Source organism: Carassius gibelio, chromosome B21, assembly GCF_023724105.1.
Source record: "Carassius gibelio isolate Cgi1373 ecotype wild population from Czech Republic chromosome B21, carGib1.2-hapl.c, whole genome shotgun sequence".
Taxonomy (NCBI): domain Eukaryota; kingdom Metazoa; phylum Chordata; class Actinopteri; order Cypriniformes; family Cyprinidae; genus Carassius; species Carassius gibelio.
Window position 1 is genome coordinate 25,750,276 of NC_068416.1, and position 14,240 is coordinate 25,764,515.

Sequence of the window (14,240 nt, forward strand, 5' to 3'; positions counted from 1 at the left end):
ATTAAAGAACAGCATTTTTAGGTTTTGGATTTTGTCATGAACTGTGGTTGCAGCTACTTTTTCTTTGGCTATATTTACACTTAATTATGACACACACCTGTACCGAAACACCAGGTGAGCGCCGCTGTTAGCAGTTCTGATTGCTTCTTCATTTCTTCATTTTAAGTTAAATACAAAAATACAAGTATTTACTGCTTATACTGTCATACACACACACACAGCATATTGTTTAAACATAAAAAAAAATACATACTTCACATTTAAACTTAATTACAAATCCTAGTTAGCTGCCTAACGTGGCAACAGTTTGAGAAATCATATTTGTGCTCACAGCTTGTTCTAAATAGTAAGCAATAATTAGACATTCTGAGATTCCTTATTAGCTGCCTTATTAGTTCACATCCTGCACCCCTTTCATATTTGTTTAATAAATATTTTGATTATGCTTTCAGCCATCAATAAGACTGCAGTACAGTCAGCTCCATTTAACACATTTTATCTCCAAAAAGCACTGAAAATGCAAAAAAAAAAAAGGTCTGCAGATTCCATCTGGGGCTGCTATGATCCAATTCAGTCAGGATGCTGTCTTAGAAGGAAGCTGCCTATGTTGACTAAAGTCAGTGAGAACAGACCAAGCTTTGGAACAGACGTACACTTCCTAGTGTATTCCTTAGAGTGTATTCTTAGTGATGTTCTCGTAAACCGAATAGAGCTCACATTGTGTTCTCAGTTTCTTAAAGACCACTATAACTCTCTCACTCACACACACACACACACACACACTTACAGGAAGAGGATCTAAAGGTATATACATCCACAGAGATGACAAAGAGAGAGATAGATTAACTCATTTTACGATACTGACAGGGCTCGAGACTCATTCTTCCCACTGGTTGCTCTTTTGTGACTAACTTTCTCAATTGGTAGCATTAGCAAATTTGTATTGTATTTTTTTGCTACAACATTACAGCTCATGGGATTAATCAAAGCATGCTGATGAACTTTTATCATAGTTTACAGTTATATGGAAACAAAATGGTTAACATTCAATCTGGTCTTTTTCCTCCTTTTTTCTCCTCTTTTGCTGTGTTACAAGGCGGACTTCGTAGGCTTTCGCTTTCAATTTTGGACAATGTTGTTATCACGTTTTACAAGAAAAGATAATTGGCTGATTTGCTTACATCTATACATATTTCACTTTTTAAGACTAAAAACAATGGATTTTTTGTTATTCTTAATTAAAAAGCACAATAACAATGAAACAGTCAGATAAAATTGACAAAGTAGCTTACAAAACATTTATTAACAAAAACAAAGAAGATTAGGCATGGCATACACCACATGCTGTATTATATATCGACTAATAAATTACAGAAAGTGTAGCAAATACTGAGAAATCAAATAAAAAATAAATAAAAGAGAGCTTCCATAGCATAACGTGAGGTAATTTGGTCACAGTCTGGAGCCTGTGATACTGATGTTGTTCTTTAACTGATTGCATGGGATGCGGATGGCACTAGGTAAAGTTCCTATTTAACGGTGGTGTAATGTCCCAGTTGGTTGGTTTAACAGGCTGCTATATGGACGCTGTGACAGGGATCTAGCTCCATGCTGATTGTTGTCGCAGAGACGGGATTCCAGCGTGGATAATTGCTCTAGGAGCTTAGTGATGTAGGCCACCTGCCGGAACAGTTGGCCGTGTATGTGTGTGCGTTTATATGGGGCAGGAGGATGGGATTCTCGGGAAAGCATAGGCATGCTAGTTTTGCATCTTTGCCACATGCATTATTGGACCAAGGTCATGGAAAAGACAGTCAAACACTTGAAAAATTCATTGGTGAGAAGAGCTGTTTCTGTGTTATAACATTCTCTTAAAAAAGAGACTCTGTCCCTTAAAAGTGTCTTGACAACAGAAACACAAACATGCATTCATGCATAGATACACGTGCACATGCCAGCACACATCTATGCATGCAATCACACGTATGCATATTTGCTATCAGTCAAATACATGCACACAAGCACCCAAGTAACCCAAAACAATAGAGGCATGGGGAAACAAGCATGCAAACATCCAACACCCAATCCAAACAAGCATCCAAACACCCAAACAGACACATATAGATTAAATATACATGCATAAAAGCACACGTATGCACATTATCAAGCATGTTATTACTACATAAAAGTACACAGATACAAATTTACACGTAAGCATACTGTACAGACATACTGAGGCATGCAAAACAAAAATGCAAGCAATCAAATTAATGTACACACACACACACACACACACACATACACACACACACAAGCATTGGCAGTACATGCACAAATGCAAAAATGCAAACACATATAGAAGAAATATACATGCAAGCACAAGTATGCATATTTGCAAGTATGCTAATATATGCACACAAGCACCCAAGTACATATACACACATATGCCACCACATTGCATGTACACTGGCAGTGTATGCTAAGACACACATCAACATCCTTGTTGATCCAGGACCAACCAATCAGAATTGAGATATAACTTATATCTCATATATAATATCTGTTTTAGGCTTACATCCAGGGTTAGGTGCTTCTACACCCTTATTAATCAGCAATCATTTCCCACTGATTTTAGGAATAAATTAGGGGTAGGGTTAGGTTTAGGGGTAGGGATTGGGTTAAGTCTATATTTTTGGACAATAATGTTGATCCAGGATCATCAGAAGATTTTGATCCAGGAACATGTCTTACTTGGCAAAATCACGGCGACCAACACACAAATATAGATAAAATATACATGCACGCATGCAGACAAGCACTCATATGCTCATATGCGAGCATGCTAAAACATGCACACAAGCACTCACATACAGTACAAGCATGCAAAAACAACAGCACAAGCATATACATACATACACAAGCATTACCAGTACATCCACGCAAGCATGCAAACACCAAAGCACACTCTAATTAATGAAATAAATATGCAAATACAAGTGCATGCAAGCACACACTTGCAGTGGGAACTCATTATTGACTTTTATTGTTTTTATAAAAATAGTACTACTTATATATGAGCTAAAGATATTTTATACAGCACTCTAAAGCTAACACTCCCAGAAAACATTCTGTGTTTTTACATTTTACATTATTTAGCATGTTAATTAAGCCATTTTCCTCCCGGGAACTAGCTATTCAGGATGCATGTGATTTCAGGTTTTACTATCATTCTGGGGACATTTGGTCCCTACAATATAAACAAAAGCTAACCCCCACACACACACAAATAGTGCTGTAAATCGCACAATGCACAAAACACACGGTAAGCATGCTAATGCTCCACTAAGTGTGTCAGAGAGTTGGGTTTCAATGGATTTGGGGGTTGAAGGTTTCAGTGTATTCTCCTCTTTAATCCAACTATAGTTTATAGGGGTGTAACGGTTCACAAAATTCACGGTTCGGTTCGATACGATACACTGATGTCACGGTTCGGTTCGGTTCGGTTCGATACGTTTTAGATACAGCAAAATGTAAAAACATCTCAACTTTTCAGAATGCCGCAAGCGCACCGCGGGTCATGTGACAAGAACTAACCAATCAGCTTCATCCTTTCCCGTAACAACGTTGAGAGCTCAGCCAAGATGAAGGATCAGCTGATCATAGTTGTATATGGATTGCAATTTTGAAATAAATTTAGTAGCAGAGCTACTGCAAGCGATTTTTACAGCTGCAAATCCATTTATCCTTCGCTGAAATTTCCGCGTCTCATGGAGAGAGCACGTCATTGTTGCTTAGCAAAGACAGACGCCTCATGAGCGCTTCTGCCCAAGCGCTTTGGAAAGGAGGAGAAAGACGCGCTTAGCGTTTTCCATGCGTTTTTAGGCACGATATGTGAACGGCCCCTAAGGCGCTCGCTCACTCAGCACGCGCTGAAGGCTCGTTGCAAAATGTCGAATGCCTTTAACAGACCAGAAATATAAGATCCTAAAATAACCAACAGGTCTGGTGTTTGGGTTGGATTCCCTGTAAGCTATAGTGTCTAAATGCTGCAGGGATAGTTTGCTGCGTGCATGTTTCTCCTTTTTTTCGTCTTTTCCCAGATAGTACTGACGCATATATCCCAGATATTCCCGCTGGTGTTTTTTTTTTTTTTTTTTTGTAATCCCGCTGGTGTACCCTGTCATGTTGCAGATGCAACATACCGTTGTTTTTTTATCCACCACTCTCTTGCCATCACCATTATAGCTTAAAGGGAATCCAAAGTGCACCCAAACACCAGACCTGTTGGTTATTGGAGGATCTTCTCATTTCTAGTCTGTTAAACGCATTGGCTATTTTGCAACGAGCCTTCAGCGCGTACTGAGTGAGCGAGCGCCTGCTGAGTAGCCTAACATAAACATATAAGATGGTGTTTTTTTCTTCTTCGGGAGTGTCAGGGGCGTTGCCTGTTACGTTGTTTGGGTTATTGGGCTACCTTGTTGAACGCATATCATTATATTTCTCTCTCTCTCTCTCTTTTTTTTTTTTTTTCAAATATAATTAATTACTCCAACGAACCGTTCGGTATACATAATGCGTACCGCGTACCGAACCGAAAGCGTCGTACCGAACGGTTCAATACGAATACGCGTATCGTTACACCCCTAATAGTTTAGCATGTCGGGGGTCACAATGAGTTTGTGTTTGAATACATGCATGTATGTGTGCAGATGTTGCATTCAGGTCAGATGATGGCGTCTGTCTGCACTGAAGAAACAGACTGCTGTAAGAGTGCAACAGAATGAGGTTTCTCTCTAATAACATTACGGAGAAAAGAGGAGAGAAGAAACAATGGATTAAAGGAGAGACAGACCGGTGCATCTTGAGGAAACAGCATTATGTTAAGCAGAAATGAGTGGCAGTGCAGAGGCCTGTAGGAACAGAGCGGTAATGTGATCTTGGGGAAGAGGGTAACTTTAAACCCCTGTTCTAGAGGGAGCTAATAGAGTCAGACCATCAGACAGAACAGAATTACTGTACTGTAGAATGTGTTTGAAAGGATTAAGATGTACATTCAGAGGAATAACTAGTCACTGAAGTTTCCGAACTGAACGAGGTCTGTGAATCAAACGCTTGAGTTTGGCTTGAAACACTTACCGGCAACTAATCAGCATAATGCAATATACAGTAGCTGACAGAAGTGCATCCAACGCTTTGGACATTACATAACTGGAATTGTAGAAGCTGCTAGAGTGCTGAGATGAACTGCCAGCTCATTTATATTGCATAAAAAACGGCAAAGGCTGACAAAAATCAGCAGTTATGATCTGATTGGCTGTTACACAACTTCTAGGAGCAAAAGTGGACAGGAAAGTTGAGGTACGCAGCAAGAGCTTTCGAGGAACAACTGGTCACTGGACTTCCCAGAGTTTACAAGCTCTGCTGCATCAGATCTTTAAACATTTTTCAAGAGGAAGTTATTAGCAGTGTCAGTCTGATTTGCTGGTATAATAATAATAATATCGCATTTAATAACAGATAAATTACTAAATGCATGCAAAGTTTGGGTTTATGAGATTTTAAAAAATGTTTTTGAAAGACGTCGCTATAAAAGCTGCATTTTTTGGATAGAAAAATACTGTAAAAACATGAATATTGTGATTTATTATTGCAATTTAAAATAACTTTTCTAATATGTTGATTCCTTAAACACTCAAGAAACATTTCCTATTATTATCGATGTTGAAAACCATTGTGCTCCTTAATATCTTTGTTGAAATTATAGTTTTTTTATTATTCTTTGCTAAATATCTATTTTAAAAGTAAAGCATTTATTTGAAATATTAGAATTTTTAACTCTAATTATAATTGTTTTTACTTTCATTTTATATTTAATATTTACTAAATGCATACGTTAATATTTAATGTGTTGTTGCTGAATACAAGTATTAATTTAAAATATCTTACTGACATTAAACTTTGCATAAATATGAAGTAATAATAATTAGAAGACGACAAATTATACCTATATAAATAGCTATATATATATATATATATATATATATATATATATATATATATATTATATAGCTGTTATTTGAAATTGTGCAGTGACATTTTTGTGATCTAGATTGTTGTACATTAAAAAACTATTTCTAATTAAGTTGCATGTCTCTAACTTGAGAATGAATGACTGTTAAAAGTTGAGCAATTATCCCAACTCACTTGAATACTGTCACTGTGTGTGCTATTCTCTGACTGGTACCAATTATCTGTTAACTAAATATTAAAGAAGTGAGAACAGATTTTTAGCTGATAACAAAAAGTGTGAATATTGACAAAAACAGGAGCTGATTATCGGTCCATCTGTAGTTTTAGGTTATACAGATGAGAAGTGTGGAGCCCAAGTCGCTTTATCACTTTACCACCCCTCTTTATTCTCTCTCTGTCATTCTCTTACATACACGCACTTTGTTTTATCTCCCCTTTAATTTATTTTTTATTCTCCGTGTGCCTGACTTCATAAATCAGATGATGTATTTCCCAAGATGCACCGCGCTGTACAAGCTTCTCTTATGAGGCGTGTGTGTGATGTCTTTATTAAGCAGCATTTGTGTATGTCGCCGCTCCTGTGAGACGGAGAACAAAAGGAGGCGAGTGTTTATTTGTCTGTCGAGGTGTGAATCTGATATATCGGCACAGATCCTGAATACATGCTGAATAGACAGATTCAAAGCCATCATACCTGAACGCAGTCGTCTCTGCTAACTATAGTTAGATTATCATCGTCTGTGTGATTTTATAAAGCGAGCTGATGGAATTGACCCAGATTTTTAATGATGTGTGTGTGTGTGTGTGCGCAGCAGGAGTTTGTGCTCACAGATCAACAATCCCTGCAGTCTTTGCTTTTAATAAAAGCCCACAAGTTCTTCACTGTAGTTTTACCCTGACAAGCGCCCATGTGTGGATGTGTGTGTGGATGTGTGTGTGTGTGTGTGAGTTTACAATCTGTCTTCACTCACAATATCCCCTTTCTTTTTGTGTTTCTGTTTGCATCTGTGCATCACACTACCTGCTTCTGTTTTTGTCAATCGATCAGTCACTGTTTCTATCTCTATCACATCTCCTGTCTTTGTGAAAAAGAAGTGCGCTTAATTGTGTTGAACGCGTGCTGTGTGCTGAGCTTCAAAAAAGTGCATTTAAAATAAAAGAAATAGAGAAAAACTCTACTTGCAGACACTATGAAACTAAAGGGTTTGTTCACCCAAAAGTAAAAATTCTGTCAATAATTACTCACCCTAATGTCGTCCAAACCCATAAGGCCTTCGTTCATCTTTGGAACACAAATGAAGATATTTTTGATGAAATCCCTCCATAGACAGCAACACAACTGACACATTTGATTGACTTTCACAAAAGTACCAAGACAAATGCGTGTGCATTCATCAGCATGTAAGCAAATTCTTTGCACACAAAAGTTATTTTCGTAGCTTCATAACATTACGGTCTAACCACTGATGTCACATGGACTATTATAATAACATCTTCACATGTTTGTGGGCCTGGAAACATTTCAGTTACATTGCTGTCTATGGAGAGTCAGAAAGCTCTCTGATTTCATCAAAATATATTAATTTGTTTTCCCAAGATAAATGGAGGACTTTCGGGTTTGGAATGACAGTAGTCATTAATGACAGAATTTTAATTTTTGGTAAACTATCGCTTAAAAACCAATTAACTCTTTCCCCCACCATTGACGAATAATGTCGTCTTTTAGAAGACAACGCTTGAGCACGAGTTTTTACGACTTTTTATGTTTTCACTGATATACACTCGGGGGCGCTATTATACATCTTCTTAACGAGTACAAAACCCCCCAAACAAAAACACAGGTGAACAGGACAGAGAAACAAGCAAACTCTTATGCAAACAGATGCATATAAATAAATGCAATCATCAGCAATAGACAGCATATAAATGAAAAGTGCATAATGTTAAATTCTGTTTCAAATTCAAATATTCATACAACAAAATATACTGGAGGCCATCAAATTTTAGTGAAAATCATAAAAATCGCTGGTGGTTGCTGGCAACTTAAAAAAAAAATGCTGGCAGGGAAAGAGTTAAATGTACTTAAAGAGAGAATACTTTTTTGACTATTTCTTAACACTTAAGTATCCATGTACAGTATGCTGAAGTGTGTTTCTTTTTCACAAGGGTGTCTCTGTCTCTCTGTCTGCAGGAGAATCCATACCTCTGCAGTGATGAATGTGACGCGTCTAACCCTGACCTGGCTCACCCGCCGCAGCTGATGCAGGACCGCGAGCGCAGCGGCCTCATCACATACTGGCAGACGGTCACATGGCGGCGGTATCCCGAGCCTCTTCAGGCCAACATCACCTTGTCCTGGAACAAAACCCTCGAACTCACCGACGACATTCAGATCACCTTCGAATACGGCCGTCCCACCGTCATGGTGCTGGAGAAGTCACTCAATTTTGGCCGCACGTGGCAGCCCTACCAGTATTACGCCGATGACTGCTGGGATGCGTTCAACATTGCGCCGAGACGAGCACGCGATCTGACCGCGGCCAACGTCACGCACGTCATCTGCACAGAGCAATACTCACGCTGGGTCGGGTCCAAGAACGAGAAGGTGGTGCGCTTTGAGGTGCGTTCCCGCTTCGCCATCTTCGCCGGCCCGAGGCTGCTGAACATGGAAGGCCTGTACACGCGGATGGAGAGCATGAAGGGTTTACGAGATTTCTTCACGTTCACCAACCTCAGGCTCCGCCTCCTCAGACCCGCTCTCGGAGGAACGTACGTCCAGAGAGAAAACCTGATGAAATACTTCTACGCCATTTCTAACGTGGAGGTGCTGGCCAGGTGAGAACACACAAACAACTGAAGTAAAATACCAGTGTTAAAGGATTAGTTCATGTCGTTCCAAAACTTGTAAGACCATCTTCAGAACACAAGTTAAGATTTTTTTGATGCAATCTGAGAGCTCTGACCCTTTATAGACAGCAACACAACTGTAATGTTCCTAGGTCCAGAAACTTAGCAGGGCATCGATAAAACTGTCCATGTGACATCACGGTTTCAATTGTCATTTTACGATGATGCAAGAATGCTTCTTTTGCACAAAGAAAACAAAAATGATGACTTTATTCTACAAGTCTTCTCCTCTTCATCCCATCTGCAGCAGCACGCCTCTATTACGGAGACAGTATCATTACAGTTGTGTTGTTGTCTATGAAGGGTCAGAGAGCTCTCGGATTGCATCAAAAGGTCTTACGGGTTTATAACAACATGAGAGTGAGTAATTGATGACAGAAATTTTCATTTGTAGGTAAAATACCCTTTAAATGTTAAAACACAGCAACACAGACTCAGCCAATGGCGTGAGTTTGGGGGCGGGACTATCTGTTTGACTGACCAATGCTAGATGGGTTGGAGGCTGGGGATTTTCTTTTTTAGCATTACATACTTCACTTTTAAATTAACGTTTTGTTTTTAAAGGGAACTAAGCAATATTTGAAAAATGCTTTTGACCACAGGGTTGGGCTGAGTCCCAAAACACATTTGTCTAGTAATGACAGAGAGATTTTGAGCGCACAGGATTGATATTAGCAGATCGACTATATATATAGAGAGATATGGCAGATAAAAAAAAGAGGAAAATATCACAAGAATAAAACATTAGAAAAGTGGTTACAATCAGGCAAGAGGTAGGACCCATGTAAATATCAGTGCAGCTTTCCAGAGGTGGAGAGAACTCAAGGAGTGGGAAGGCTTGGAAGCGGACGCCAAGATTGCATTGTATTTTTCTTCTTGATAGGTAAGTTACAATGATTTTGCTTGGTTTCACAAGACTTATTTGTGTTGGATTTTGTCTGAATATGCTTGTGTCATCTTCACTTGTTTCCGCGACCATCGTTGACATGGTTGTGTACGTACATTTGGGGAAAAGATACCAAAACAGAAGCGAGGTCCTGTTGGGGCGTGTTTGTGTTGGTGCTTTCAGATATCAACATTGTTAGATTAATTCGCTTAGTGCACCTTTAATGTTTTTGCAGTTACAAACTTAAAATAGTAACTCGAAAAGTAAATTAATTTATGAATATTCTGAATTCTGAATATTGATATTATGAATTTAAAATTGTAATTCTTATTCAGATAACTTTGTTAGAAAGGTATGTAAAGGATTGCAATCAACCAAAAATTATTCCGCTGTTAAATTTAAGTACACAATTAGATAAAACACAATTAAGGTCAACCAATTACCAAGCAATGCTTAATTAAGTTTGGTTTACTTTATTTTATATATATATTAAAAATGACTATTCCTGTCACATCCACACATGAAATGATTATTGTTTGTTAACTTACTCGGTATTAGATGATGACTAATCTACCCCATGCTATCATTGAGCTGAGTTAAGCGACTCTACTGAGTCAGGCCAGTTATTATCCATAAAGCATTTGGAGCAACTCATCTAATCAGATTGTGTTGTGTATTATTATAGGGCAAACAGATGCTTGTTAATACAGGGCATGTTATCATAACCAATAACTATTAAAACTATCAGGAGGCGAACAAATGATCTGCAATAATGCTTGAGTCATTACTGGTACATATATCGACTGTCGTAATGATATAAATGAGACACTGGGGACTATCACAGGTTTGGGCTGTAATTGCAGTGAGTGACAATTTGTTAACAATAAACAAACCTGTCTTATATATCCAACCATGACATGATGGCTACTGTGTTAAAGGAATAGTTTACATTTATGATTAAATTCTGTCTTAATATTTACACATAATATTTGTTTCTATCCATACAGATTTTGCCAATTAACTTTTGGCCTGAAAAATAAATAAATAATAAATAATAAATAATATATTAATATACTATAAAACATTATACTTTCTCTCTCACTCTAAATAATATGTAAATAAAAAATATATAAAAATATCTTACCATATCTTCTGACTAAAGTTAAATAGATTAACTAAAATTAAAACATAAAAAAACATATTTCAATAAAATAAAATTAATTAATTAATATAAATAATACATTAATATACTATAAAACATTATACTTTCTCTCTCACTCTAAATAATATGTAAATAAAAAATAAAATAAAAACGTCTAACCATATCTTCTGACTAAAGTTAACTAGATTAACTAAAATTAAAACATAAAAAACATATTTCAATAAAATAAATTACATTTATATTAAATAAAATCTTAAGAAATAACAACGACCCTAACACTTTCAACATTTATTGTTTTTGTTGAAGTACTATAATAGCTAAAAACTTACAAATTTGACATATTAGATGAAACAAAACATATTAGACATTTAAAAATGAGAAAAACATACAACAAAATAAAAAAAATCTAATGAATGAAAACAGAAAATATTTAAATAAAAGCAAATGAAAATGAATACATAAATGGTATCTCAACTGGAAAATTGTAGAAATACGTCCTCTACGTCTGATGTCTGATATGAAACCACACCAAACACAGACAACAGTGAACATTAATGAAAGTAGAAAGCGAGAACATGTGTCAGATCACAGCGCACAAAGCGATGCCTATGGGCCGCCCAGATCACATCGCACATCTTCTCCTGTTTCCTGCACTGATGTTGGGCTAAAATCTGAGGACTGGATTTAATTATGCTAAAATGTGGAAATCAAAACTTAGAGTACCGGCTCTTTCCATAAAGAACGGTATGTCCTTTTGGACTTTTAAAGCATTAGAAGCAATAAAATCTCATGTCAAATCACATAGTAATGCACTTTATATGATTGATAAGCTACCATATACCATAAATTGAATGTTGCATGACAAATAGCTAATTTTAAACAAAATTAAAGTATTAAATCATCTTTTAAATGCAGATTCTGGCCTGTCCAGTCATAGTTGTAATTTACATATTTGATTGTATAAACATATAATAATATACAAAATTAATGTTCATCAATAACTACCAACAGAAAAAAAAGTTAATGTATTGAAAATAAATATGATTAAATAATGATGAAAATTATAGTTTTATTCATTAAAATATGAATTAATAATTATTGTCATTATAATATTATTTGCATTATTGTTAACGCTGTAATCAAGTTGTTTTTGTGATAAATATATAAATAAATAAAGTTAAGAATTTTTTTGTCAGTAATGTTCCTTTTAAAAGAAAATATTTGATTTTTTTAAACAATAAAATGTAACTAAAATTTTAAGTAATTTAGGACAAAATGTATATCATGTTCATATAATGTTATAAAACTACAATCTTATTGTATCAGGTATTCATATTAGCCCAAATCTTTATTAAGTGAACATGAAAGCGTCTGTCTGTGGTGTTAGATCTATATTACAGTCTCAGTAAATATGATGAGCACATGAACGTGTTTATTGTAAGATTTATGGATTGTCATTTGTTCTCTCAGAGAGGATTAAGACATTTGTATTAAGATACACTTCACTGCACTTGACTTTCACTCACACTATCAAGCACAACACACACAGACACACACACAGAGACACAGACACACACACACACACACACACACATCCTTTGCTGTAAAGTCCAGTACCTGTTTCTTTATGAGCAGCTGCTGAGGTTGCAAACTGCAGTGATGAATCTGACATACGTTTAGTTGCATTTAAAGACACACACACACACACACACACTTTACACAAAGTATGAAGTATAATCCTGACATGTACAGTTCTACATGACAGTGAATGATGACGTGTGTGTGTCATTGGTGAGATCTTTTCAGTAGTATTTAGTCATAAATAGAGGCATTTAAACACACCGATGCACGTACACACACACACACACACACACCCTTGGTAACACAATCTGATGATCAATAAGTTATTCTTAGGCTGAGACTGGGTACGATACGGCTCTCTATCGATCACAACAAGTGTGTGTGTGTGTGTGTGTGTGTGTTGTTTTCTTAAGCAGACTGTAGTGTATGTGTGTGTTTATGTTATATAAGCCAGAACAGTTTTTTCCTCAAGGTTTTCCATGTTGGTCTTGTGCTAATTTAATCATTTACAAAATAAAAAAAAATAAATAAATAAATTGATAATTCCGTCATTTACTCACCCTTATGTACAGGGAATGTTTCAAAAATCCTGGTCTTTTCTATGTAATAGTTTATTATTATTATTATTAGCCCTGTTTCCCAAATTATTGGGAGGATAGATGGATATATTTTGTTGTTGTTGTTGTTATTCTATGCAGAAAACACATTTTGTTAAATAATAATAGTATAAATTAATAAAATGATAGTATTATATATAATTATATTTATATAAACAATATCAAATAATATTGTTTTAAAATATTATTACTTATTACACAAATAATAATAGTTATTATTATTATAATATTTATTTTTTTATTTCAGTGAACAATTTTATTTCTAGGTGGCTGCCAAGGCAACATTAAGTACAACAATAACTACAACTAAATAATCGAATAAACTACTGCATTAAAATGAATAGACCAAAAAAGTTGGACACTGTACAAATTGTGAATAAAAACAGAATGCAATGATGTGGTCATGTGGAAGTTTCAAATTTCAGTATTTTATTCAGAATACAACATAGATGATATATTAAATGTTTAAACTGAGAAAATGTATCATTTGATTTTAACAAGTTGATTTTAAATTTCATGGCATCAACACATTTCAAAAAAGTTGGGACAAGGCCATGTTTACATCTGTGTGGCATCCCCTCTTCTTTTTATAACAGTCTGCAAACGTCTGGAGACTGAGGAGACAAGGTGCTCAAGTTTAGGAATAGTAATGTTGTCCCATTATTGTCTTATACAGGCTTCTAGTTGCTCAACTGTCTTAGGTCTTCTTTGTCATATCTTCCTCTTTATGAAGCACCAAATGTTTTCTATGGGTGAAAGATCTGGACTGCAGTCTGGTCATTTCAGTACCGGGATCCTTCTTCTACGCAGCCATGATGTTATAACTGATGTAGTATGTGGTCTGGCATTGTCATGCTGGAAAATGCAAGGTCTTCCCTGAAAGAGACGACGTCTGGATGGGAGCATATGTTGTTCTAGAACTTGGATTTACCTTTCAGCATTGATGGTGCTCATCTTTCCAGATGTGTAAGCTACCCATGCCACATGCACTCATGCAACCCCATACCATCAGAGATGCAGGCATCTGAACTGAGCGCTGATAATAACCTGGGTTGTC

The 14,240-nt window shown here is 36.2% G+C and overlaps 1 protein-coding gene across 1 annotated transcript in view; it reads left to right on the top strand.

The window, feature by feature from the left end:
- Positions 1-14,240, top strand: part of LOC127985389 (netrin-G2-like) — a 61,670-nt gene that overhangs the window by 15,289 nt on the left and 32,141 nt on the right. The window contains exon 3 of the mRNA XM_052587389.1: positions 8,222-8,865. Within this exon, the coding sequence (XP_052443349.1) occupies positions 8,222-8,865 (644 nt within the window). The remainder of the gene's footprint in view (positions 1-8,221; positions 8,866-14,240) is intronic.